At 54.8% G+C, this 26652-nt stretch overlaps 1 protein-coding gene across 1 annotated transcript in view; it reads right to left on the bottom strand.

Annotated features, from left to right (window-relative positions):
- The window catches only part of CACNA1H (calcium voltage-gated channel subunit alpha1 H), a 136411-nt gene that overhangs the window by 18256 nt on the left and 91503 nt on the right, over window positions 1–26652 (bottom strand). Inside the window, exons 14-25 of the mRNA XM_068146523.1 lie at window positions 26296–26504; window positions 23060–23500; window positions 21200–21300; window positions 20660–20783; window positions 19656–19724; window positions 18860–19044; window positions 16663–16789; window positions 16034–16159; window positions 15005–15094; window positions 12161–12353; window positions 2318–2469; window positions 1532–1641 (exon numbers count right to left, since the gene is read on the bottom strand). Of these exons, the coding sequence (XP_068002624.1) occupies window positions 1532–1641; window positions 2318–2469; window positions 12161–12353; window positions 15005–15094; window positions 16034–16159; window positions 16663–16789; window positions 18860–19044; window positions 19656–19724; window positions 20660–20783; window positions 21200–21300; window positions 23060–23500; window positions 26296–26504 (1927 nt within the window). The remainder of the gene's footprint in view (window positions 1–1531; window positions 1642–2317; window positions 2470–12160; window positions 12354–15004; window positions 15095–16033; window positions 16160–16662; window positions 16790–18859; window positions 19045–19655; window positions 19725–20659; window positions 20784–21199; window positions 21301–23059; window positions 23501–26295; window positions 26505–26652) is intronic.

Raw genomic sequence — 26652 nt, 5'->3', positions numbered from 1 at the left:
GCCCTGCTGTCCAGGTGGAGCAACTCTCAGGGACAAGCTACTGTTCTGGATAGGCCTTTGATGTGATGCAGCCCAGCTGCTCCCCTGCTCTGTCACCTGAGCTACCCCACTGGAGTATCACCCAAGGCTGGGAGAGGACCCTCCACACCAGCACAGTCAGAGGTGAGGGCACTGCCTGTCCTTGCTACCCACCTTCCCTCATCAGTGCTTTGCTCAAAGTGGGTTCCAGCTGCTCAGTCAGGGCAAATAAAGCAAACAAGGCACCCAGCACCAGAACAAGAGGACACAGTCTGAAGCTGTGCCAGGGAGGTTTAGGCTGGAGGTGAGGAGAAAGTTCTTCCCAGCAAGAGAGATTGGCCACTGGGATGTGCTGCCCAGGGAAGTGGTGGAGTCACCATTCCTGGAGGTGCCCAACAAAGGCTTGGATGTGGCACTTGGAGCCATGGTTGAGTTGTCAGGAGGTGTTAGGGGTTAGGTCATAGGTTGGACTTGATGATCTCTGAGGTCTTTCCCAAGCTGGTTGATTCTGTGAGAAGTGGCCAGTTTTGCCCAGCTCCCCAGCAAGCTGCCAGACCTTGAGCTGCTTTCATCACTGATTGCCCCTGGCTGAATGGGAGGCAGCAGCAGAGCTGCAGGTCTCTGCAGCTGGGATCTGAAGGCAGTGGGGCTGAATACCTCTGGTGTTTGTCAAAGGCTTTCCAAAGCCAGCAGTCTACCAAGGACTGGTTTGGACTGCAAAAGAGGCTTGGTTTGAGGAACCCTGTGACCTTAGAATCATAGAATTGTTAGGATTGGAAGGGAGCTCAAGGCTCAGCCAGTTCCAAGCCCCTGCCATGGCCAGGGACACCTCACACCACAGCAGGCTGCTCACAGCCACATCCAGCCTGCCCTTAAACATCTCCAGGGATGAGGCTTCCACCACCTCCCTGGGCAGCCTGTGCCAGGCTCTCACCACCCTCATGGGGAACAACTTCTTCCTCACAGCCAATTTGAATCTCCCCACTTCCAGCTTTGCTCCATCCCCCCAGTCCTATCCCTCCCTGACACCCTCAAAAGTCCCTCCCCAGCGTTCCTGGAGCCCCCTTCAGATACTGGAAGGCCACAAGAAGGTCTCCTGGGAGCCTTCTCTTCTCCAGACTGAAGAGCCCCAACTCCTTCAGTCTGTCCTTACAGAGAGCAGCTCCAGCCCTTAGGCTGACAGATCTGCTCTTGAGGACACTGGATTGATGTCAGCAGCTTGTTTCTGACCCTGAGCTGAGCTGGTCAGGCACCATGGAGTGGCAGATCCTAGGGGAAAGAATCTGTCCAGCATTCTGCAAGATTTCTGAGTTCTCTCCACACAGCAGTGCCAGCAGTTCCTGGAGTCCCAGTCCCTGCCCCACAGTTTCTGCCCTCTGGAGACAGAGCCCTCTGCTCTTTCTTTCTTGCACACAGCATGTGGTCCATTGCTTTCATGCTATCTTTACCCTGCCTCCAAAACTAGGTCAGCCCAAGCCTGGCCCAGGCACCCAGCCCTTGGGGATCCTCTCACCTGTCCTTGAAGAACCTCCGAAAGCCGAAGGCCACCAGCTTCAGCACTGCCTCGAAGACGAACACGATGGTGAACACGTAGTTGCAGTACTTCAGGGCTTCATCCAGGGACTGAAAAGAGACAAACCAGGGAGATTAGCCCCAGCTGGCCCTTTCCTGCAGCCTTTGCAGAGGGACTGACAGGCACAAGCTTGGCATTGGCACAGAGATGACAGAAGCCCAGCAGCCCAGCGTGCTGGGACTTGGTGATCTCCAAGGTCTTTCCCAGCCTGGTTAATTCTGTGTTCTGAAATGGATTGGACCTCTGGAGGTCACCCAGTCCAACCCCCCTGCTAAAGCAGGCCACCCACAGCAGCTTGCCCAGGAGCACAATGGCCAGGGGGGATTTCATGGTCTAGTCATGGGGTCTGTGTTGATAGGTTGGACTCGATGATCCTCGAGGTCCTTTCCAACCTAAGTGATACTGTGTGACTGTGTGATTGGAGTCACCCAGTCCAACCCCCCTGCCAGAGCAGGATCACACAGGAACACATCCAGATGGGTTTTGAATATCACCAGAGAGGGAGAGTCCACAACCCCCCCGGGCAGCCTGCTCCAGTGTCCTGTCACCCCCACAGGGAAAAAACTCTTCCTCATTCTCACATGGAACTTCTTAAGCCTCAACTTTCATCACTGGAGCCAGAGAGACTGCAATGGCAACCCTGGAGCCAGAGAGAGTGCAGTGGCAACCCTGGAGCCAGAGAGACTGCTGTGCCTCCCGGCCGTTGAGGCGCACAGGTGGCCTTACCTTGGGCTGGTTGTAGTGCTCCATGGACATGGTGATGACGTTGACGCCGATGATGAAGGTGATGAAGAGGTCGAGGTAGTGGCTGGTGCAGAGGCTGTGGATGTACTTCCGCGCTGGGGAGTAGTCAGCGTAGTAAGGCCTGCGCTGGGCTTCTGCGGGAGACAGGCAGCGGAGTGAGCTCAGCTCTGCCGCACAGCTCTGCCGCGCTCGCAGGCAGTGGAGTGAGCGTAGCTCTGCCGCACAGCTCTGCCGCACAGCTCTGCCGCGCTCGCAGGCAGCGGAGTGAGCGCAGCTCTGCCGCACAGCTCTGCCGCACAGCTCTGCCGCGCTCGCAGGCAGCGGAGTGAGCGTAGCTCTGCCGCACAGCTCTGCCGCACAGCTCTGCCGCGCTCACAGGCAGCGGAGTGAGCGCAGCTCTGCCGCACAGCTCTGCCGCGCTCGCAGGCAGTGGAGTGAGCGCAGCTCTGCCGCACAGCTCTGCCGCGCTCACAGGCAGCGGAGTGAGTGCAGCTCTGCCGCACAGCTCTGCCGCGCTCGCAGGCAGCGGAGTGAGCTCAGCTCTGCCGCGCTCGCAGGCAGTGGAGTGAGTGCAGCTCTGCCGCACAGCTCTGCCGCGCTCGCAGGCAGCGGAGTGAGCGCAGCTCTGCCGCACAGCTCTGCCGCGCTCGCAGGCAGCGGAGTGAGCGCAGCTCTGCCGCACAGCTCTGCCGCGCTCGCAGGCAGTGGAGTGAGCGTAGCTCTGCCGCACAGCTCTGCCACGCTCGCAGGCAGCGGAGTGAGCGCAGCAGAGTGAGCGCAGCTCTGCCACGCTCGCAGGCAGCGGAGTGAGCGCAGCAGAGTGAGCGCAGCTCTGCCACGCTCGCAGGCAGCGGAGTGAGCGCAGCTCTGCCGCACAGCTCTGCCACGCTCGCAGGCAGCGGAGTGAGCGCAGCAGAGTGAGCGCAGCGCTGCCGCACAGCTCTGCCGCGCTCGCAGCCATCGCCGCGGGACGTGCCCAGCCTCAGCCTGGGGGAGAGCTGGCTCAAGCAAGGCGCTTCAGAGGGTCAAAAGCTCCTGCCTAGAACCTTCCAGAAGCAGGGTGGGGCCCATCAGGTGGAGCCAAACCTCTCGTGCCCACAGGAGGGGTCCCCACAGCTTTGACACAGCCAGGTCTGTTTCCTCCCCAGCGCTCTCTGCCCTGCTGCCCTTCCTCAGGCCAGAGGACAGCCACTTAATGGAACTCTTGCCAGAAAGCAGGAAGGGTGAGAAGCAGGATGGAAATGAGACCCAAAGCCAAGCCCAGCAAAGCTGCAGCTCCACTTTAGGGGAAAGACTTAAGGCCAGGTCTCATCGCTCCAGACTCTGAGATGCCTCTCTCCTACTCCTGCTGATGTCAGGCATGTTCCAAGGAAGAGAAGAACATAACCTGAGCTCAGCTTCTGTGACCTCTGGTGCATTTTCAAGGCCTAAAGAAAAGGTAGTGATGCCTGTGGCAAGGTAGGACACATGCAGGAGGGTTAGTAGCACACAGGAGAGCATCAACAGCAAGGGAGCAGGGTGCTCAGCATCTGCCCCTACAGCACAAGCTCCTCTGCAACTACAAAACCAAGGCCATGGCTGCACCTAGAAAGCCACTCAGGCTAGGGCAATGTGGATTTGATCTCTCTGCCCCTGGCCACGACTCCTCCTTTCTGCTCTTTGAAATGAGGAACTTGCTGCCCATGACCAAGTTTCTGGGGCTGTCCCAAGGAGCTTATTGGGACACTGCCCTGGGACCCAGCTGTATTTACTGTGCTGTGCCTCTCAGCTGAGCCTGTGCCCAGGAGATGGCCATGGGCACCTGCAGGGAGTCAAATTCCTTCAGACTTCAGAGATGTAAATATTCAAAGAGCACACTTCAGGCCACAGTCAGGGGGGGCTGAAGATTCTGCAAGAGGCACCTTAGGCCAGCATAAGTCAGAGCAGAATTGTTCTTAGCAGAGCAGGGTTTGTGCAAACCTTTGAGCAAAACCAGCTTCAAATGCAGGAGGAGCTGAGAAAAAGGGAGCTGCTCCACCTTAAACAGTGAGGAGAGAAGTAAGTTCCAAAGCACTCAGTGGCCCCCTGAAACACAGCCCTGGGGAGGGACTGCTCCCAAAGGGCTGCAGGGACAGGAGCAGAGGCAATAGGTTTGAAATGAGAGCAGAGCAGATTGGGATTGGATGTGAGGAACAAGTTCTGCACCAGGAGGCTGCTGGGACACTGCAGCAGGTTGCCCAGGGAGGGAGTTGAGGCTCCATGCCTGGAGGTGCTCAAGGTGAGGCTGAACAGGGCTCTGAGCAGCCTGATCTAGTGGAGGATGTCCCTGCTGCCTGCAGGGCTTGGACTGGGTGACCTTGGCAGGTCCCTTCCAAACCATTCTGTGATTGTCTGCTCCTCCACTCCTCTCATCTTGCTAATCTGTTTCAGATGGAGTCACTCCTGAAATGTGGCTGCTGCTGTTTCAAGTCAGAGCCAGATTGGAATCCAAACCCCTAAAATAATTGGATAAAGGCAAAGGGAATCTCTTACTCTCTTTCAACTAATTTCCCTCGCCCCCTGGTAGTTAAAAGCAGAGAGGAGGCATTTGATAAACATTTCCTCCTGGCCAGGGTCACCTGGGCTTAATTGTTGTTCTTATTTTGGGGTGTGGAAAACCAAGATGAAAACAAAGCACAGTTGGGGTTGTTGGATACTTCTTGGGTTGGGTTTGTGTTTTCCCTCTGTTTCTTTCATGTCCTTTAGTCCTACCAAGTCATCGTGGCCTGGGAGGGCTGACCCTGCTCCTGAGCTTGGCTGATTTTCCAGTTGGTCTAAGAAATCATCACCATCATCATCATCATCATCACCACCATCATCATCATCATCATCAATCATCAAAGCATTGCAGCCTCTGAGTTATTTAAGCCTGCACAGTGTCCTTCCATGTGTGGGCAGGATTAGGGCACACTCCCTGCATTTGTTTTTCCTCTCCTTTGGGGAAATGTCTTCTTGGGAATAAAGTGGAAAAGATCAAGCAGCAAGTTGGGAGGTCCAGGAGCAGTCCCCAGGAGCCAAATGTTACATGAAAGGACTATTTATTAATGACCAGTGGTCCATGAATGGGGACCTCAGAGGAATGGCAGCAGTGATGGCTAGCAGCACCTCAAGGCAGCAGGCTGGAGGTGACTGCAGCTGCTCTTGGGCCTGCCCAAATGCAGCCATTGATGATCTGATCAGCAGCAGCTCAGCAGGGTCTGGTCCATTTCAGAGGCTCCTGAAGAGGCTTCTAAAGCACAATCACAAGAAGACATTTGCCAGGGCAAAGCTGCCCAGCAGAGAGGCTCCTAGGCTGCTCAGCAGCAGCACAGCTCTCTCTTCACAGGGTGTGGATGTACAGGCAGCCAGGAGGAAGCACCCAGCCATAAAGGAGGCTCTGGTTTGCTGTGTGCCAGTGTCTCAGAGACACTCAGCACTGCTCACTGCTGGCTAAACCAGGCCAGCTGGCTGGGGCAGGCTGAACTTGAGCTGGGATGAGGGAGCTCTAGGAAGTGCTTTGCTCATTTGGGGTGCACTCCACCCCTGAAGCCAGATGGAAAAGAAACTCCTCCTGGGGGGACACATGCAAGGACAGTCCAGGCTTAAGCTGCTGTGTTGGGGCACATGCAGAGCAGAGGCATGCTCCGTGCAGCTACCATGCAGTGTCCACTAGAGGAGATGCTGCTCAAGCGAGGCGCAGGGCAGGCAGCAGGGCTCTGCAGCAAGGCCAGGCCAGCTTCTGCTCTTGCAAGGCTGCTGTTGGGTGAGGGCAATCCCATGAAGGCAGAGGGGCTGCAGCAGGGTGAAAGCAGTGAGAGGACAGCCACACAGCTTCACTGCAGCTCGGACCTGCTCCAAGCAGGACGTCAGAGGCACAGAGGAAGTTCTCCACGGTGGGAGAGGTGAAACTGCAACAGGCTGCCCTGAGGTGTTGGGGGGGCTCCCTGCCTGGAGACATTCAAGGTGGAACCTGCTGGAGCCCTGAGCAACCTGAGCTAGTTGGAGAGATTCTGCTGCCCTTGCTCACTGCAGGGGGGATTGGACAAGATGACCTTTGAGGGTCCCTTCCAACCCAACGCATTCTGTGTGGCTCTGTGGTGCAGAGCCCCAGGGGCCCCCAGCTTTGCTGGGACACTACCCAGGCCCAGTCCCTTTAGGAAGGCTTTTACTTCAGTCCACAGCACAGCAAGAGGCTCTGGCCTCCTCTCAGCCCAGACAGACATCCCCAGCTCTTAGTGAGGCTGCACTGTGTCATGCTCCCCACTTTGGGTGCAGTGCTCACTGCATGCCCCTCCTGCCACAGCCTGCTCAAGCAGGGAAACCTGCATGGGGAGAGCAGTGCACCAGGAGACCTAATGCATCCTTAACTACAGCAGGCAAAAAGCAGCCCTGGTTGCCTGGTTTCTCCAGGGAAATGGCTTCTGGGATAAGACTCCAAGCAACCACCCAGCAGACTTCTATCCAACACAGCCAAGAGTCCCTCCAGCTGCAGGTGATGGTTGGAATTGGGAGCACTGCAGGAGGGGGAGGAGAAGCCATCAGACATAAGCAGAAGGAAAACCACAGCCCTGCCTCTCTCCCACTTCTGGATCTTGGCTAATGCTTGCCTCTCACCTCTCTGCAGAGCATTTAAACCTCTTTGCTTGTAATTCTGCTGACAGGAAAATTAATGAAGCACTGTCTGCTAGCTTAAAAGCATTTAGGTTGGCATTACAATTGCTAGCTACAGCTCTCCATTATTCCCCTCTGCATGAAACATTAGAAAGCCCTAATGGGTTTCTATGCATGCTTGGCACAGAGGAGCTCTCTACCTGCAGCTGCCTGGAAAAATAAGCAAAGATGTTTTGATAAGTCCCTAGTTGGAGATACTGAACACTCAGATATGCAGTGCCCAAAACCTTAGTTACAGCTCAGATGTTTCTGCTGGTTGTGGCACTGAGGGATGAGCTACCTGAAGGACCACTGTGTGGTGCCCACCACTGCTCACCCCCAGGGAGAAAGGCTGACAGGGAGTGCTCTGAAAGTGTCTCTGCTGGCTCTTGGATCACAATTGGTCTCCTCCCCCCATGCCCAGATGCTCAGCATTGTGCTGGGCAATGCCCCAGAGAGGCACAGCAGAGGCCATGCTCCTCTGGGACAAAGTGCAGCTCAGGAAAAAGAATTGAAGGAGAGGATTCTGCCCTCCCCCACTCTGCTGAGACCTCCCCTGCAGTGCTGGGGCCAGCTCTGGAGTCCTCAGCACAGACAGGGACCTGTTGGAGAGGGACCAGAGGAGGCCACAGCAGTGCTGGGAGGGCTGGAAACCCTCTGCTGTGAGGCCAGGCTGAGAGAGTTGGGGTTGTTCTGTCTGGAGCAGGCTCCAGGGAGACCTTCTGGTGGCCTTTCAGGACTTAGAGGGAGTCCACAAGAAAGATGGGGAAGGAGTTTTTAGCAGAGCCTGCTGTGAGAGGACAAGGGGTGATGGTTTGAGCTAAAAGAGGGAGATTCAGACTAGAGAGAAGGAAGAGAGTTTTTACACCTAGGGTGGTGAGACCCTGTCCCAGGTTGCCCAGAGAGGTGGGAGATGCCCCAGCCCTGGAACCCTTCCAGGTGAGGTTGTCTGGGGCTGTGAGCAGCCTGCTCTGGTTGCTGGCTGCAGGGGGTTGGACAAAGTGACCAACCCCAACCAGTCTGGGTTCTATGATTTGCCCTTTCTGCATTCCCAGGCTTTGGGCTCTTCCCAGGGACCAGTGCCTCGGTGACACTACTGGAAGCCACTCTCTCCTCCCCAGCTGGGGCCTCCCTGGGGCTTTCTCAGGCCCTTCCAGCTCTTCCTGCCCTGCTTTTGGCACACAGCTTCAGCCAGCCTCTCTTGCAGGCTTTGAAGCCCTGAGCACTGCCTGTGTTTGACCTGACATCGTGTTCTGCTCCCTGTGCTGCTGGCTGCACCTCAGACACAGCCAGGCTGGGGCTGGCCCCATCCCTGGAGCACAGAGACTGAGCCAATATATGTGTTTTACTCTGGGGAGGTTGGGGTTTGGGTCTGCCTCTTCTGAAAACCTCATTAAAAGCTTAGGAGCTGCAGGGTTACTAAATCACTCTGCACTTCTCTACAGAGCAGAGGTAGTGGAGCTCTTTTCAACCCAAATGATTCTATTGCTCTACTCTCTCCCTCTGCCAGGCTCACAGCTCTGTACAGAGGGTTCAAACCCTGGACCCAGCCTGCAGATCCTGGGCACTGTACCTGAGCTGGGACCATCCAGGCATTGAGAAGCTGAGGTTTGTCCCAGCCCCATCCCCAGGCCCTAGCCCAAGGCTCCTACAGCTCAAGGCTTTGTTTCTGTGCATGCAGGCACCTGCAGATCCCCAAAGACCTCAGCACACAGAAACACACAGAGAGGACATTACAGACAGGACACAAAGCCATGGTGCCAGGCACACAGGACAAGTCCAGATGATGGGCATTGCTCAGCTGGCACACATTGGCTATGCTGGATGTTACTCTTCACAGCCCTAGTTCTTCCTCCTCTTAGGATCTCTCCAGGCCAAGTGCTAGAAATGGAAACTGAAGTAGAAGCAAAGCTCTCTGCTGGGCTTCCTCCACAGAATCCCTGCTCTCCTGTGCCCACCCTGCCCATGGGGACTGGCCTCTCACCCCTTCCTCCCCCTGGGTGGGGCACTCAGCTCTGGGGTCCACACAGAGCTGGCCACCCCATTGTCCCTGGGCAGCATCCCACTCCTGCACATGCACACAGACATCCCCCCCCTGCCCCCCAGCCACAGCCACCGCCACGCATGGCCCTGGCCCTGGCCCCAGCCCCAGCCCCAGTCCTGGCCCCAGCCCCAGCCCCAGCCCCAGCCCCTGCCTGCATCTTTCTGAGCCTGCCACGTTTGCTTTCACCTTCTGATTGACCCAGGAGGAGATGGTGAAAACTTGAGACCTTTGCACAAGACAGCTGTTAAAAGAGGCAACTTCCAGCAAACTTCCCAAGGGTGTCTCCAGGATTTGATTTCACCTCTTGGGCAACTCACAGGTGGATGCCACACTGCCCATGCTGGGCAGGCACAGGCAGGGACACCCCAGAGCCACAGGATCTGAGGTAACCTCCTGAATTCCCAGCACATGGCCAAGACTTCAGCCTCCCAGATGCTGTGCTGGGCAGATAGAGATAGGAAAACCTCAGAGCCACAGGATCTGAAATAACCTCCTGAAAGCCCAGCACATGGCCAAGAGTTCAGCATCCCAGATGCTGTGCTGGGCAGGCACAGGCAGGGACACCCCAGAGCCACAGGATCTGAGGTAACCTCCTGAAAGCCCAGCACATGGCCAAGAGTTCAGCCTCCCAGATGCTACACTGGACTTGATCTCCTTCCAGAAAGCTCTCCTCCTCCTCCTCCTGCTCCCTGTGTGCTCTCAGGGAAAGATCACAACCCACATCTGTGCAGTGCCTGGGGTTGTGTCTGAAGTATCTCCTTGCAGATAGCTGGACAACGAGGGACAGTGCAGCAGTGTCCATCACTTTGACAGGGCCTGGCTCTCTGTGGTGGCTAAGCAGCCTCGTAATGAGATTTAACTGCTAATCAGGACCAGCAACCAGCTGTGGCTAAGCTCCCTCCTTAGCTGTGCCCCAGTCTGTTTTCTCTAAGGATGTTCCCTGGATATAAGCTTCCCTCCCTCCCCCCTCCCCTTCCCATAGCCACTCAGTTTATCTGAATGTCTTCTGGGGTGAGCACATTGGGGTAGAAAGGAGGAAGCAAGCAGGAGGAATTCTTGGGGACATAAAACTGCTCTCTCTCCCTGTGCTGGAAATGTTGCCTCCAGGATTTCCACTTCTAGTCCCAGCTGGAACCTCCAACTCGAAAACCAAAATGGGAGAAGGGAAATGAAATTACCTTTGAACTCTCCCAACTCTCTGAAGAGATTCAGTGTGTGTTTGCCCCTGGCCAGGCTGCTCTCGCTTTCATTTCAGCCCAGCTTCCTAACTCACAGCTAGCTGACATGAAATGGGCTTGGCTTGCCAGGTCACTCAGTCATCAAGGTCCTGTGGAGACCACAGTGCAGACATTTAGTGCTGAGGTCTCCCAGGGTTCTAATAAAAAGGACTATGAGAGTAGAAGAGGAACTGGAGGAGATAAAGCTGTCTGCCTTGACCCAGGTGTGGAGAGATGGAGGGAATTGGCTGGAGGTTCTGCAGCACAGCCTCTGATTGCTGTTTCCTTAGAGCCAGGCAAATTTGATGGCCCTGCAGTTTCCCCAGCTGCAAATGGCTGTCTTTGGCTTGGGAGACAGCTAAGCACTGTCACAATGAGGCATGAGGCCCTTCCAGGGGGCTCTGCAGGGCAGCACAGGGCTAGGCAAGGAGCCACAGGGCTGCTGTAAAAATGGGGCCAGAAGCACTCAAGTCCTGTCTCTGACTAAGCTCACCTTGGATCACAGTGGCCAAGCTGTGCTCCTTCACCTCTACAAAATGCTTGCCAGCATCTAATGCAGGCTATCCATGCCCACTAAACCTGGCTGGGATGGTGGCAAGGCTGGTTCCCTGGGAGTAGCCTCCAGATGCTATAGGCAGCTTGTCCCTGGTGGAGCCTGCCAGGGAACAGTGGAATAGAGGACACAGTCTCAAGCTGTGCCAGGGGAGGTTCAGGCTGGGTGTCAGGAAGAAATTCTTCCCAGAAAGAGAGATTGGCCGTGGGGATGTGCTGCCCAGGGAGGTGGTGGAGTCACCAGCACTGGAGGTGTTCAAAAGAGACTGGATGAGGCCCTTGGTGCCATGGTTTAGTTGATCAGATGGTGCTGGGGGATAGGCTGGACTTGAATGATCTCGAAGGTCTTTTCCAACCTGGTTAATCCTATCCTATCCTATCCTATCCTATCCTATCCTATCCTATCCTATCCTATCCTATCCTATCCTATCCTATCCTATCCTATCCTATCCTATCACATAAGAACCTTTGGGAAGTTTGGCTCAGGCCAGGAGAAGATGCTCAGGTGTTTCTCTGATCTGCTTTGGTTTCTGCTAGATCCACTCAGAAGCAGATTCCAGCTTAAGGCCTTCTGCTGCACCCTCACAGCCCTGCCCCTGGCCAGGACTTCCACGTTTGCCAGGACAAAGTGAGTCCCAAGCACATTGCTCAGCAGTGAAGGCTTTGCCCAGCCTCTTTTGGGCCAGCATCTCTTGTAATGGACATCTGCCAGAGAAGAATTTGCTGGGCAGCCCCACGCTGGGGCTCCCTCCCTCTCCCCAGAGCTGCTGGTTTGTTCATGCCCTCATGCAGCACGTGTGGGGCATGCGGGGGCCATGCACTAGGACTCTAAGGAGCATCACAACTACTTTGTCTAAGAAAAGGAGTGGGAAATCAAACCACCACCACCACCAGCAGCAGCAGATGCAAGCGGCACATTAAGCCACCAGAGCCAGCCTTGGGACTGGCCTTCAGCCACGCAGTGAAGCACTGCAGCTGCTGACTCGCCGCATCCCTCACCGCACCACGGGCTCCTGCTCGGTGCCTGGGAGCACCTTGGCCTTGAAGAGCATGACAGAAGGCTCTGCTTGGAGGAGGGTTTTCTCCCCCAGCCAAGCAAACAGCTAATGCTTTCCATCAGGCCTGCAAGAGGGCAATTCCAAGGCGCAGACAACCCAAGGCTTAAGGTACCGCCAAAGGGGTAAGGAAGCAAAACAACCTCTCGAACCCCGGGGGTGGGAGGAGGGAAACCAAACCAAACCAAACCAAACCAAACCAAACCAAACCACGAAGGAAAAAGGAAAATCTTGCTTTGGGAGCAGGCAGGGCTCAGAAAGATTTTGGTTTGTGACACAGTCTACCGACCAGACAGGTACATCTCCTTACTCCTGCGCTTTTTCTCCAGGCGCCTCAGCCGCTTCTCCTCGCGCCGCCGCGCCTCCTCCGCCTCCTGGTGCTGCCGGCACTTGTGGAAGTTCTCCACCACCACCCCCACAAACATGTTGAGCACGAAGAAGCTGACGATGAGCAGGAAGGAGATGAAGTAGAGAAGCATCCAAGGGTTATGGTTCTGGATGGGCTGGTGAGGTGGGGGGGAGTTAAAACAATAAACCAGGAGAGGAGAGAAGCGGCACAGACAAGAGGTGTGGTGAGTCGGGGGGTTTGGCACGCCGCGCTGTGGTAGAAGGGCTGCGGTCAGTAGGCTGAGAGAGGTTCTCCTCCCTCCCTGCTCTGCCCTGGGGAGGCCACATCTGGAATGTTGTGGCCAGTTCTGGGCCCCTCAGTTCAAGAAGGGCCTCAGGGAACTGCTTGAAAGAGTCCAGCGCAGAGCCATGAAAAGGATTAAGGCAGTGGAACTTCTTCTGTCTGAGGAGAGCCTGAGGGAGCTGAAGGCTCTTCAGCTTGGCCAGAGGAGCCTGAGGGTCACCTCATTGATGTTGATAAAGATGTAAAGGCTGAGTGCCCAGAGGCTGGAGCCAGGCTCTGCTGGGGGATGCCCAAGGCCAGCACAAGGGGCAGTGGTAGAAGTTGAGGCAGAGGAAGTTCCATGGAAACAGGAGGAAGAATTATTTCTCTGTGAGGGTGACAGAAGCCTGGAACAGGCTGCCCAGGGGGGACTGTGGAGTCTCCCTCTCTGGAGATATTCGAAACCTGCCTAGATGTGTTCCATGTGAGCTGCTCTGGGTGACCCTGCTCTGGCAGGGGGGTTGGACTGGATGATCTCTCGAGGCCCCTTCCAGCCCCCAACACTCTGTGATTCTGTAGCAGCACCACAGCACACTCCACTTCTGTGGGGAGGAGCAGAGGGCTGGCAGGAGTTAGGAGATTTTTCCCAAAGCAGTTTCACAGAACCACAGGATGAGAGAAGTTGGATGGAACCTCTGGAGATCATCCAGTCCAACCCCCCTGCCAGAGCAGCTGGCACAGGAATGCTTCCAGGTGGATTTGGAATGACTCCAGAGATGGAGACTCCACCACCTCTCTGGGCAGCCTGTTCCAGAGATGGAGACTCCACCACCTCTCTGGGCAGCCTGTTCCAGAGATGGAGACTCCATCACCTCTCTGGGCAGCCTGTTCCAGAGATGGAGACTCCACCACCTCTCTGGGCAGCCTGTTCCAGAGATGGAGACTCCACCACCTCTCTGGGCAGCCTGTGTCAGAGATGGAGACTCCACCACCTCTCTGGGCAGCCTATGTCAGAGATGGAGACTCCACCACCTCTCTGGGCAGCCTATGTCAGAGATGGAGACTCCACCACCTCTCTGGGCAGCCTGCTCCAGAGATGGAGACTCCATCACCTCTCTGGGCAGCCTATGTCAGAGATGGAGACTCCACCACCTCTCTGGGCAGCCTATGTCAGAGATGGAGACTCCACCACCTCTCTGGGCAGCCTATGTCAGAGATGGAGACTCCACCACCTCTCTGGGCAGCCTGCTCCAGAGATGGAGACTCCATCACCTCTCTGGGCAGCCTGTTGCAATGCTCTGCCATCCTCACATTAAAGAAGTTCCTCCTCATGTTTAGGTGGAACTTCCTATTTCCTCTCATCCCCTTTCTCCCTGCCAATAACTTCACTTTTGTTGTAAATCTCATCCTGGCCTCCAGAAGCTGCCCTACAGGACTGAATCATTTTGGCACTGAGCTCCTACAGCTCAAGATCAGCCTCAGTGGATGGGCTTCATCCCTCCTGTGAGACCACTGCAGTTAAAGACAGGTCCCAGGTTTTATTTTAACTAGGCTCTGGTTTGGGGTGTGGGCTCCTGGCTGATGCTCCTTAGCTGTTTTGGTAATCTACAAAAGCAGGAGGAGAAAAATCTGAGTACAAAGTGGCTGCTGTGGCTCCTCTGAGGTGCTGCTTATCCAAGACTCTGGACTTGCCTTTGCACCAAGACACAAACTTGATGTCCCTCTCAGAACATTCCTGGTTGTTTCCCACCTCCTGGGAGTTTGGCCTTGCCCTTCACACCTCCCTTGAAAGCTGCATGTGTGGTCCTCCTCAAATACCATCTGGTTTAGTGGGCATGGTGGTGCTGGGTTGATGCTTGCACTTGATGATCTTAGAGGCCTTTTCCAACCTTAATGGTTCTATGATTCTATAGTCCTGTGGTAAGCAAGATCATCTCCAGCAGTGCTTGCTTATGTACTGCATGGGCCATGGCCACTCAGAGGAAAATGGACAATCTTGGCCTCCTGATGGGCAGTCAGGGCCTCAGGAAGATCCCAGAGCTCTGCTCCTCGGCTAGGACTTCAAAACCACCAGTGTGACCCAGGCTTGGGGCTTCTGAGAGCAGCATGTCTGGACTCTGGAGCTCCTCTCCCATGAGGACAGACTGAGGGAGTTGGAGCTGTTCAGTCTGGAGAAGAGAAGGCTCCCAGGAGATCTAATTGTGGACTTCCAGTGTCTGAAGGGGCTCCAAGAAAGCTGGGGAGGGACTTCTGAGGGTGTCAGGGAGTGATAGGACTGGGGGGGGATGGAGCAAAACTAGAAATGGGGAGATTCAGATTGGATGTAAGGAAGAAGTTGTTCCCCAGGAGGGTGGTGAGAGCCTGGCACAGGTTGCCCAGGGAGGTGGTGGAAGCCTCCTGCCTGGAGGTGTTTGCAGCCAGGCTGGAGGTGGCTGTGAGCAGCCTGCTGTGGTGTGAGGTGTCCCTGCCCATGGCAGGGGGTTGGGACTGGCTGAGCCTTGAGGTCCCTTCCAGCCCTGACAAATGTGTGATTCTGTGATTTACCTGTTGGTCAATACCCACAGCATCCAGGCCATCATACATGATGTTCACCCAGCCATCCTTGGAGGAGAGGACAAACAAGGACATGAGGGCCTATAAGAAATCACACAGAAAAGCTTGGTCTTGCATTTTAGTCCCCAGAAAAGAAACTAACAATAGACAACACTCAGCAAAACCAATCCACAGCTCAGGACACATCTTCTGCCTTGGAGCTGGTGGAGGAATGAAGCATGGTGTGGCTTGCTTTTACCTGTTACCACACCTGGCTTAAAAGTGAGCTGCCTGTGGTCATTCACACTCCATTTCCCTCACAGGTAGGCTGAACTTCAGCTCAGACACCTCAGGCTTCCTGGTCAACCAAAGCATGATTGAGAGTCAGTATGTCAGGCTGGCCCTATGTCAGTAGCATTAAAGCCCAGCTCCTGCTGTGGGCTGCTTTGCTTTTCAGCCAGTACAGAGCATCAGCTAGGAGTCAAGAGACTAAAAGTGAAAGTTAAGGTCCAGACAGAATGAGAGGACACAGTCTCAAGCTGTGCCAGGGGAGGTTTGGGCTGGATGTGAGCAAGAAATTCTTCCCAGCAAGAGAGATTGGCCACTGGGATGTGCTGCCCAGGGAGGTGGTGGAGTCCCCATCCCTGGAGGTGTTTAGGAAGAGCCTGGCTGAGGCCCTTGGTGCCATGGTTGAGTTGATCAGATGGTGCTGGGTGAGAGGTTGGACTCCATGATCTCAAAGGTCTTTTCCAACCTGGTTAATTCTGTATTCTGTGCATGAGGGACTGAAGGCTTTAAGGCAACACTCTCCACTCCACAAAGACTTTCACAGCCCTGGGAAGCGTGGCTGCAAGAGATTAAGAGGTGCCCTGCTCCGTTCCTACCCCGCTGGGATTGTTTCTGTTCATGGAAGCCTCCTGTGATGGAGGCTCCACACCCTCTTCAGGGACTGCATTTTCAGTGTTCATCCATTCAAACCTGGTCCAGGAAGGGGGGAAAAAAGAAGACACCAAAAGGCATTCCTGCAGGGGAGGACTTTACCTGCCCCAGGTTGTCGAAGTTGTACTTCCTGCGCACCCATCGGTAGTGAGCGTTGGTGCAGTCTGCCTTCGTGGTGATGTTCTTCACATCAGGCCCTTCACAGTAGTAGAACTTGCCTTTAAAAAGCTGCATTGGAGAAGCAACAAAAAGACAAAAACCCCAGAGAAGATGTAGCTTTGGACAGTCTGCCCCCAAGGTCTCTTTCTTCCCCCCAGTTCAGACTCCTTTCCCTTCCCTTGCAGCTCTCTGCACACACAGGGCAGGGGAACACCTCTGGGGGTTCCTGGTGACCTTCCAGCAAGCGCTGGCACAGCACTTGGGGGCCTGGCTCTTCCTTCCTGACACCTAACTGCAATCTTCCTCTGGAGAGACTGAGCTCATTACTTCCACCCAAGCCCCAAGAGGTGAGCAAAACAGCCTCCCTGTTGCAGCAGTCACTTACAGATGGGATGTGCTGCCCGGGGAGGTGGTGGAGTCACCATCCCTGGAGGTGTTCAAAAGAGGCTTGGATGTGGCACTTGGGCTGGCAGGAGGTGTTAGGTATTAGGTAATAAGTTGGACTTGATGACCTCTGAGGTGTTTTCCAGCCTGGTTGGTTCTGTGATTGAATGGTGAAGGAAGTACTCTACCTGGACTCCTAGAATTCCAAAGATGATGAAGAAAGCACAGCAGATGAGAACAATATTCCCAATAGGCCTCAAGGATGAGATCAAGGTTTCCACCACCAGCTTCAGACCTGGGGCTCTGCTGATGACTCTGGAAAAGAACAAGGGCAAACCCAGAAAGCTTTGGATTTGTATCCATGCCCTCTTCTTACCTCTCTGTCTCTCTCCTCCCTTTGGTCTGCAGTAAAGCCACCACAACCTTTCCCTACCTGCAGGCAGCATTCAGAGACCATCAGTGGCTTATTTGGACAACCAGAATGTTCACAATCACATCAGAGGGAATTGAGAGAGTGTAAGGCCCCCAGTCAGCTGCATGTGGGGCAACTGCAAGAGCGAGGAGGAAGTACTCTTTAAGGGCAGAACATCACAGTGGTTCCCCCTACAAGGCCACTTGTACCTCAGCCCAGAGAGCTGCTCCCCTCTCAGAGGGGCACACACCAGGGACCTGCTTCCTAACACCATGTGAAAACAGCTTCAGAGTGGTAGTGGAGAGTCTGTCTTCTCCTCCTAAAGTCCCACCTGCCCCAATGGCCTTGGCCCCAGGACAACTTTTCACACAAAGTCCTTTCAGTTTGCTGCCTAATTAGTTCCTGAACTGACTCTTAGCTAACAGGGACTTGTGATCAACAGCTCCACAGCCAAAAGGGCATCCCATTAAAGAGCAGGCTGCTTGCTGGGAGGCTGTGAGAGGCCAGGCATGTGCTGAGCACAGCCTGGAGCAGCTGCTGGGTGTTGTTTTGGGGCTTTGCTTTTCCTGGAGAGCAGCTCTCTCACGGGGGTCTGAAGAATGTGAGGGACAACGAGGCCAAGCAAGATGTTTGTCTTCTGGCTGAAGAACATCAAAGCTTGTTTTAGGAGCACAGAGAGGCTAGGAATCCTTGCAGGGAGCTGGAGCCTGCACCACTACTGATGCTTTCATGCTTGCCAAAGATGGAGAAGAGAGGAGCTGTGTGCTGCAGGGACAAAGCATTTCAGTGGGGTCTTGTTCAGCAGCAAGTAACGTGTCGGTCTGAGCTGTACCTACAGAGTGTTAGGAAGGGCCCCTGGAGTAATCTTAGAAGAAGCTGTGATAAGTGAAGCTGTCACAAGAGGTGATGAATTCCTCTCTATTAATAGGATCTAGCCTAGTTATTCTCCAAGAACAATTCCCCCTTTTTTTTCACCCCCCCTTAGGTTTATTTATGAGCTGCCTGTGCCCTGGTTTCTGCTCCTCCTTATGTGTGAGGTGCCCCAAGGTGCTGCCAGCTCATGCCCAGGGTGACCCAGAGTGGTTCCTGGGGAGCCCACCCTGCAAGGGGACCCTGATGCCAGCAGCTAACCAGAGTGTGGGCACCAGAAAGGAGACAGAAACACCCTCAAAGTCACTTCTCACGAAGGAAAGAGAGCAGCAAACAGCTGTGCTTGTGGTCACGGGGCTGAAGATTGCCTCCTCCTATCACTCTCCCAAGCAAGCAGGTTATAATCAGAAAGCTACAGGTCTCTGGAGGGATCCTTATTTCCCTTGAAATTTCATTGAAAAGGGTTTTGTGCTTCTGGCCAAGCAGAGTGGAAAGAGAAGAGGAGCTGGGAGCTGAGAGGAATCCCCCAGGCATTAACCCTCTGTGCTACTGCACCACTGCAACCACACACAGATTCTCTTGATTCCTCTTCCCCCCACACTGAGAGCATCTTCCAGAGCTAAACTGTTTTGTGGTGATGCTAAGGCATGCAGAGCTGGGTGGGCAGGTGGAGATGCTGGAGCTTATCAGATTGCTGGCAGCATCTGTTGAGCTGCCAATTCCTCCCTGAGCCAGGGCGACCTCTGTGCTTGGGAGCTGCTGTGAGGCTGCGCAGCCCAACGAGCAGCCAGGCTCATGTGGGACACAGTGAGGAAGATGCAGCCTGGAGGAGACATCCCCTGCACTAACTGCCTGGGGATGGTAACACCTCTGCCTCCAAACCCCAGCTACTCTTTTCCATGCTGGCAAAGAGGAACTCTGACTAATTTCACTGTTTTCAAACAGCTTCGCTGGATAAGAGCTCCCCCCAAGAGGATTCTGCCTGTGCTGTGCTCCAGCTTGGTTCTGTGGCTTAGCCAGACCTTGGTGGATCACCTGCAAGCTTCCAGACTCCTTGATCTACCAACTCAAAGCCAACTCAGCCACCCCCGTGGCGAACGTACCGGAGAGGTCTCAGGGTCCGCAGAAGCCTCAGAACCCGAAGGACACCCAGGATCTTAGCTCCTCCTGCTGAGGCCATGGAGACAATAATGTCAATGATGGAAACAAAGACCAAGACTCCATCCAGGACATTCCAGCTGCTTTGCAGATAGGTGTTCTCCCCAGAGAAAAAGCCAAGAGCTACCACCTACAACCAGGAGAAGGAAGACAACCTCGTATCAGGTGGCAGAATTCGAGGCAGTGGCCTGAAATTGTGACAGGGAAGCTGTGAGCTGGGGATTAGGAACAACTTCTTTGCTGCAGGAGTGGCCAGGTGTTGGAACAGGCTGCCCAGGGAGGTGGGGGAGTCCCCATCCCTGGAGGTGTTCACAAAACCTGTGGCCTTGGCACCTTGGGACATGCTTTAATGGCCATGGTGGTGTTGGGTTGACAGTTGGACTTGATGGTCTTAGAGGTCTTTTCCCAGCTGGATCAATTCTATGATTCTATGGTTCCTAGATCCCCAGCAGCAGGTAGTGGTGACTTAGATCAATGGTTGGAATCAGTGACCCTAGAGGTCTTCTCCAGCTGGATCAATTCTATGACTCTATGGTTCCTAGATCCCCAGCAGCAGGTAGTGGTGAGTTAGGTCTATGGTTGGAATCAGTGACCTCAGAGGTCTTTTCCAACTGATTCTAAGATTCTAATTTAAACTAATTCCAAGAGCCTCTGATTTAAATCTTTACTCAAACCATAACTGTGTCACCTCCTGGTCTTTCCCAGGCCTCACTGTGGGCCCTGGGATGAAGATGTGATTACCTTAACCATCATTTCAGCCACAAAGATTGCAGTGAAGATGTAATTCGAGACACTTAGGAATATCCTTTCCTGCAGGGCACAGAGCAACACAAAAGAGGCAAGTTACTAAAGAGGTTAGAAACCAAACATCTTTCATCTTGCAGGGTTCTGCCCTGGACCAGACTAAGATCTGGATGCTGCATCAATGAATTGTTTTAAGCAGAGGGAGAGTAGGCTTAGGGTGGATCTTAGGAAGAAGTTCTTCAGTACCAGGGTGGTGAGACCCTGGCACAGGCTGCCCAGGGAGGCTGTGGATGCCTCCTACCTGGTGGTGTTCAAGGCCAGGTTGGATGAGGCCTTGAGCAGCTGAGCCTAGTGGAGAGGTGTCCCTGCCCATGGTCTCTAAGGTCCCTTTCCAACCTAAGCCATCCTATGACTCAAGATCCACCGTGAGCTGGTAGCAGGGACCAGGGACCACAGTTATCTAGAACGAATTTGAGAGGGCAGGAAGGCCAGTAGCATTCTGGGCTGCATTAGGAGTGTGGCCAGCAAGTTGAGGGAGGTTCTCCTCCCTCTTTACTCTGCCCTGGTGAGGCAGGGAGTTTGGAGTAGATGAGCTCTGGAGGTCTTTAGGCTGGAGGTGAGGAGAAAGTTCTTCCCAGAGAGAGTTGTTGGCCATTGGAATGTGCTGCCCAGGGAGGTGGTGGAGTCCCCATCCCTGGAGGTGTTCAAGAGGGGAGTGGATGTGGCACTTGGTGCCATGGTCTAATAGTCATGAGGTGTTGGCTGACAGGTTGGACTTGATGATCTTTGAGGTCTTTTCCAACCTATGATTCTGTGATTCTTTAAGAACAGCTTGGATGTGGCACTTGGGGGCTTGGCTTAGCTGATGTGGTGGTGTTGGGTCCTAGGCTGGGCTTGGTGATCTCAGAGGCCTTTTCCAGCCTCAGTAACTCTGTGATTCTGTGACCTGTGAGGTGCCTTCCAAGCTCAGGCACGGCAGGATCCTGTGCCCAGGTACTCACCGTGCTGTGGGGGTCTATGTCTGGTCGCTCCAGGGCTATAGTGATGCAGTTGAGAAATATGAAGACCAGCACCACGTGGTCAAACATTTTGTGGGCAATGACCTTCTGGCACATCACTCGGAACCTGAGGGGATGGTGGGGGAGGGAAAGCATCCTTCAGGAGTTTGGCTCAGCAGGAGAGTCCCCACCCCAACCAGATGCCCTCAAAAGCCTTCAGCAGCTGTGCCACCAGCATCAGCCCGGCTGGTGAGGCAGTCTCTCCACGAGCTTCAGCCATTATTGGTGGGATAAACAAGATGCAGTTACCAGCTGCTAGTGCCAGCCAAACCACTCCTCTTCCTGGGCAGGCAGGGAGTGAACCATGCAACAGTTCTGCCCAGGTGTAGCAGAAACAAAACAAGTTGCCTAAAAGTCAGGAGTTGGACGTCTCAAGCCCTCAGTGCTGCTGCATCAGAAGGGGTTTTCTCAAGGCAAGGCCAGCTAGCAGGGTGCCATTGGCACAAAAAGGTGCTGGGCTGGCCCTTGGCTGGGCTTTCTCACCTGTTCTGGGGGGAGAACAAGTAGAGGGCCCAGTCCTCGTGAGTCTTGCACCACCGCGGCTTGTAGGGCTCCAGCGCCTTGCGGATCCGGTAGCAGTAGCTCTGCAGGGAGAAGGAGAGACAACTTTGCTCCCTCTTTCACCTTCCTGCCTCTTCAGCTTCCCCAGTCCTCGGGTGACAGGGGCAGGATGTGGGGTTTCACAGTGCCTGCAAGGAGCCACGAGCTTTTGGGACACAGCCGTGCCTGGCACTGTCACATTGGCATCCAGGTTCTGGGCTCCCCAGTTCAAGAGGGACAGAGATCAGCTGGAGAGAGTCCAAGAGAGAGCTACCAGGGTGCTGAAGGGATGATTAAACACTGCCTTATGAGGAGAGGCTGAGGGCCCTGGGGGTGTTCAGTCTGGAGAAGAGAAGACTGAGAGGGGATCTAATAAATGCTAATATCTGAGGGCTGGGAGGGAGGGGAGAGGCTCTGCTCAGCTGCACCCTGGGGTAGGACAAGGGGCAATGGATATAAACTGCAGCACAGGAGGGTCCACCTCCGCATGAGGAGGAACTTCTTCACTGTGAAGGTCGCAGAGCCCTGGAACAGGCTGCCCAGAGAGGTTATCTCCTTCTCTGGAGACTTTCCAGCCCCATCTGGATATGTTCCTGTGTGGCCTGTGCTGGATTCTATGTGACCTGTACTGGATTCTATAGTCCTGCTGTGGCAGGGGGCTTGGACCTGATGCTCTCCAGGGGTCCTTTCCAACCCCTCACACCCTGTGATCCTGTGATTTGTCCAGCAACACAGGCAGGAGAGCAGTGGAAGAAAGGGGCTGCTGTGCAGTGAGATAAGAACAGAACAAAGCAAGGATTCTATACAGGTAGCATTTTGAGATCCAAAGCTGTGACAAAACCACAAAGGATTAAAAAATAAACCCCAAAAAGTTAAGTAGGAAACATTCTTTCTAGGCTTTCATGCCCTGGAGCTGCAGAGCAGCTCTCGTGAGCAAAGGCTTTAGTTGGCTCTTGTGCCTACAGCTCCTTTCTGGAGGTGTCCTGGGCCAGGGGGACCACATCACTCAGTCCAAAACCCAGGCAAATGCCTGCACAGCCCCTTGCAGTTTCACCTCGTTAGGAATCACTGCAAGCCAGCAGCTCAAGCCATTAATAACAAGAACCCTTTGGGGAAGTGGAGGCCCCCAGCCTCCAGCTCCAGACTCATTTTGTCTCCACCAGCCATCTCAAAGCCTGCTTTTTCACCTGCCTTCTTGGAGTGGAAAAGCCACTTAACACATGAGCGACCCCATTTCCTGCTTGAGCACCCCATTATTTCCCACCTGAGCACCCCATTTCCTGCCTGAGCACCCCATTTCCCACCTTAGCGCCCCATTTCCTGCCTGAGCACCCCATTTCCCACCTTAGCACCCCATTTCCTGCTTGAGCACCCCATTATTTCCCACTGGAGCACCCCATTTCCTGCCTGAGCACCCCATTTCCCACTGAAGCACCCCATTATTTCCCACTGGAGCTCCCCCTTATTTCCCACCTGAGCTCCCTATTTCCCACCTGCGCACCCCACTTCCTGCTTGAGCACCCCATTATTTCCCATTGGAGCTCCCCATAATTTCCCACCTGAGCACCCCATTTCCTGCCTGAGCACCCCATTTCCCATTGGAGCTCCCCATTACTTCCCACCTGAGCTCCCTATTTCCCACCTGAGCACCCCACTTCCTGCCTGAGCACCCCATTATTTCCCACTGGAGCACCCCACTTCCTACCTGACCACCCCATTTCCCACTTTAGCACCCCATTACTTCCCACTTGAGCTCCCCATTACTTCCCACCTGAGCTCCCCCCGATTCCCCTCCCCACTCACATCCTCGACGTCGTCCTCGTAGTCGGCGTCCTCGTCCTTGTGGCCCTCGACGCGCAGGAGGAACTCCCCGGGCACGTGAAGCATTTTGCCGTTGCAGTCCTGGTGCTCTGCGGGCAGGAGGGCGGCGGGGCCGGGGCCGGGGCCGAGCGAGGGGCGCAGGCCGGGCAGCTGCAGCAGCTCGGGCAGGTCGAGGGAGCTGCGGTAGTCCAGGGACTCCGCCCGGCGGTGCAGCGAGTGCCTGCTGACCGTGCTGGACTTGGCGTCGTCGGAGTCGTCGTCGGTGCTGCCCTTCCCCTCCCCGGAGAGCAGAGACTCCCTCTCCCCGGACTGGTTCTTCTTCTTGAGGCTGGGGGCTCTGCCCAGGCTGTTCCAGCTCGAGCGTCGGCTCCCCCAGTTGCTGCTGGTGCCCCAGTTGGCGCAAGGGGAGCTGCGGAGGCTGGACTGAGAGAGGAGAGAGACGTCCGGGGCTCGGTGTGCGGGAGAAAGCCAAAAGGAGAGGGCATCTTGCCCAGGGTGGAAGACTCTTGTGCAAGCCATGCCTTCCCCCTCCAGCTTTCCTCACTGCTCACCATGCCAGTGCCCTGCCATGGGAGCCAAGCAGCCAGCTCAGCCCACACTGGAGGTACTCTTTGAACAGCCCCTGCAGCACAGCTCCCATTCCTCTGCATCCACAACATCCTCCTGCCCTGGCAGCTGAGAACTGAACCCAAAGACACTGAAGGTACTCTTTGAACTGCCCCTGCAGCACAGCTCCCATTCCTCTGCATCCACAACATCCTCCTGCCCTGGCAGCTGAGAACTGAACCCAAAGACACTGAAGGTACTCTTTGAACTGCCCCTGCAGCACAGCTCCCATTCCTCTGCATCCACAACATCCTACTGCCCTGGCAGCTGAAAACTGAACCCAAAGACACTGAAGGTACTCTTTGAACTGCTCCTGCAGCACAGCTCCCATTCCTCTGCATCCACAACATCCTACTGCCCTGGCAGCTGAGAACTGAACCCAAAGACACTGCTGCTGCTGTGATGTTTTCTTTCCCCACTTTCAAGGGGTTTCAACCCACCACCTCCCTGGCTTCCAAAGGGGCTCTGGCACCTGAGTCTCCCAAGTGTCTGTAGGAGAGTGTGCCCCCATTTCTCTTTTGTCCTCTTCAATTTGCTGTATATGGACATGGAATGAATCTTTCTCTTCCAGTGAGTTCCTGGCACTGGTGGTTGTGGCAGTGTGCTTGGGCTGGCAGGTAGTTGCCAGAGTGAGAGCACTCTAGGCCAGGGCAGAAAAGCTAGAAGGAAAACTCCATGGCTTCCCCCCAGCACAAAGCCAGGCAAACTGCCCTCTTCCTGTTTCTCAGTGCTGGCCAGCTCTCCTCAGACTGCTTCACCTCCTTTTGGCTGGTGGCACTGCTGTGCTCTCAGAGAAGGGCTTCAAACCATGAACAACCCTCTCCAGCAGCTCACAATCCCGTGGAGCCCCCAGGCAAACAGCAGTCATCTCTATTTTCTTTTCAAAAGCATTACCTTGACTAAGCAGCTTAGCAAAAGGGCTGGTGGCTCTGGCTCTGTGTGAAGTGCCTTCACGGTCTGCTGCCTTGATTTGAACATGATATTGCAGTTACAGAGCAGGGGAATGGGATGGAGCAGCAGCAGCAGCAACAATCCACTATGGCTATTAGCTCTGCTTCGTCTCTTTTCACCCAGCTGCCCTCCCTCTTGCAGGCAAATCACATGCCAGTGGCCAAAACACTCAGCTCCAGCCAGATCTCTGCTCCACAACCTGGGCCTCATTGCCCTCCAGTGGGGCTGCTGGAGCTCAGCTGCTGTGCTGGTAAGGACAAATGATTCATCTCCCTTGACACAAGGTGGATCCAGGATGCAAATCTGAAACACTGCTGGGGGGAAACAGGCCTCACCCTCACAGGGACACCTGGCAGCTTCTCCCAGGCACCACAAAAGGGTCAGTGTGGTTGGCAGAAGATGCCTGCTCCACCTCAGAGGGTTTGCTGGAGTAACCATGTGGACTTCTGATGTCTCTTGGGTTGCAGCTCTCCAGTGAGCTGGCTTGGCACAGATTTCCCATCAGATGGAACCCTTGCAACCCAAACTGTTCTATGATAGTAGGCAGGAAACCACTGAATCCCAGTACCTCCTGTCCCTCACCACAAGACACAAGACACACAGTGAGGTGCACCAGTCTGGAGAGGAGCAGCTGAGGGAACTGGGGTTGCTCAGCCTGAAGAAGAGCAGGCTGAGAGAAGACCTTCTTGCTCTCTACAACTCCCTGAAAGGAGGTTGGAGTGAGGTTGGGTGTTGGCTGCTTCTGCCTAGTGTTGACATGAGAAGAGAAGGCCTCAGGTTGCACCAGAGGAGATTTTGGTGGTCAGGCACGGGAAATAGGCTGCCCAGGGAGGTGGTGGAGCCACTGTCCCTGGAGGGGTGCACAAAACACGTGACCATGGCCCTTTGGGACGTGGTTTAGTGGCCATGGTGGCAGGAAGTCAGTGGTTGGACTTGCTGACCCTAGAGGTCTTTTCCAGCTGAAACATTTCTGTGTGCTTGACTGTGGTCACTGCTCCACCCCAGCAGAGCACACCCAGTCATTTCTCCCTATGGATTCTACTCTCCTCCTGCCTTTCCACATACTTCTCACCTCTAGCACCTTCCTTTTTGTCTTCCAGCAGCCCCATCTGTGCACACACACACACACACACACACACACAAGTGTATCCCCTGTGCACCTGGCAGGCACTCGAGGACAAGTTGGGGATGTGGAGTGAGGATGCTGAGGGTGAACCTTCTGGGAGAGCCACTTCTGTAGAGGCAGAACAGAAAGTGCTGGAGGTTGGAGAAAGGGACTCCTGAGCATTCCTGGGCATTGTCAGTGGCACTGGGGAAATGTCCATGGTGACAATCCCAGCTGGCTCATGGTTGCTGCTGGAAGAGGTTGGAACTGGGCCCTGTTCCTTTGGTGTCCTTTGCTCTGTGATCCACCTAGCACCCCCCCTGACTACATTCAGTGTTCCCTTACATAGCTTTCACCTTGCTTTCCTCTGTGCCTAACTCTGCCTTTTACATGCTGTCCTACCCAATGAGATTGCTGTTCCAAAAAGGATTGGATGTGGCACTTGAAGCCATGGTTTAGCTAATCATGAGGTGCTGGGTGATAGGTTGGACTTGATGATCTCTGAGGTCTTTTCCAGCCTTATTGATTCTATGATTCTGTAGCAAAAGGAACATACCAAAGACTTCTGGTCGTGGCTCACAGGGTCCAGTGATGCATTACTCCCCCTCCTTGAGTCCACAAAAGTGTGCACTGAATCCATGTGTGGGGAGCACTTCGGCGTGGGCATTGGCGTGGCAGCGGTGCGCATGATAATGGGGGGCGGCATGCTGCCCCTGCCCTCCAGGTGGCCGTTGGGGGTGACTGCAAGGGAGTACATCTTCATCTCTGGAGAGAAGGGGAGAGAGAGAGTGTGAGGTGAGTGCTCAGCTACAGAAAACACTCTTTGAAATGGACACTGCCCCTTGGGTGCCCAAGGGAGAAGCAGTGCTGTGGGCAGTGAGATCATCCCCACCCTGTTGAAGAGTGTGAGGGA

The sequence above is a fragment of the Melanerpes formicivorus genome, unplaced genomic scaffold, assembly GCF_026170545.1.
Source record: "Melanerpes formicivorus ecotype bairdi unplaced genomic scaffold, bMelFor1.0.p_v2 SCAF_14, whole genome shotgun sequence".
Classification (NCBI taxonomy): domain Eukaryota; kingdom Metazoa; phylum Chordata; class Aves; order Piciformes; family Picidae; genus Melanerpes; species Melanerpes formicivorus.
The sequence above is the reverse complement of the archived record's forward strand: the minus strand, read 5'-3'. Positions and strand labels throughout refer to the sequence as shown.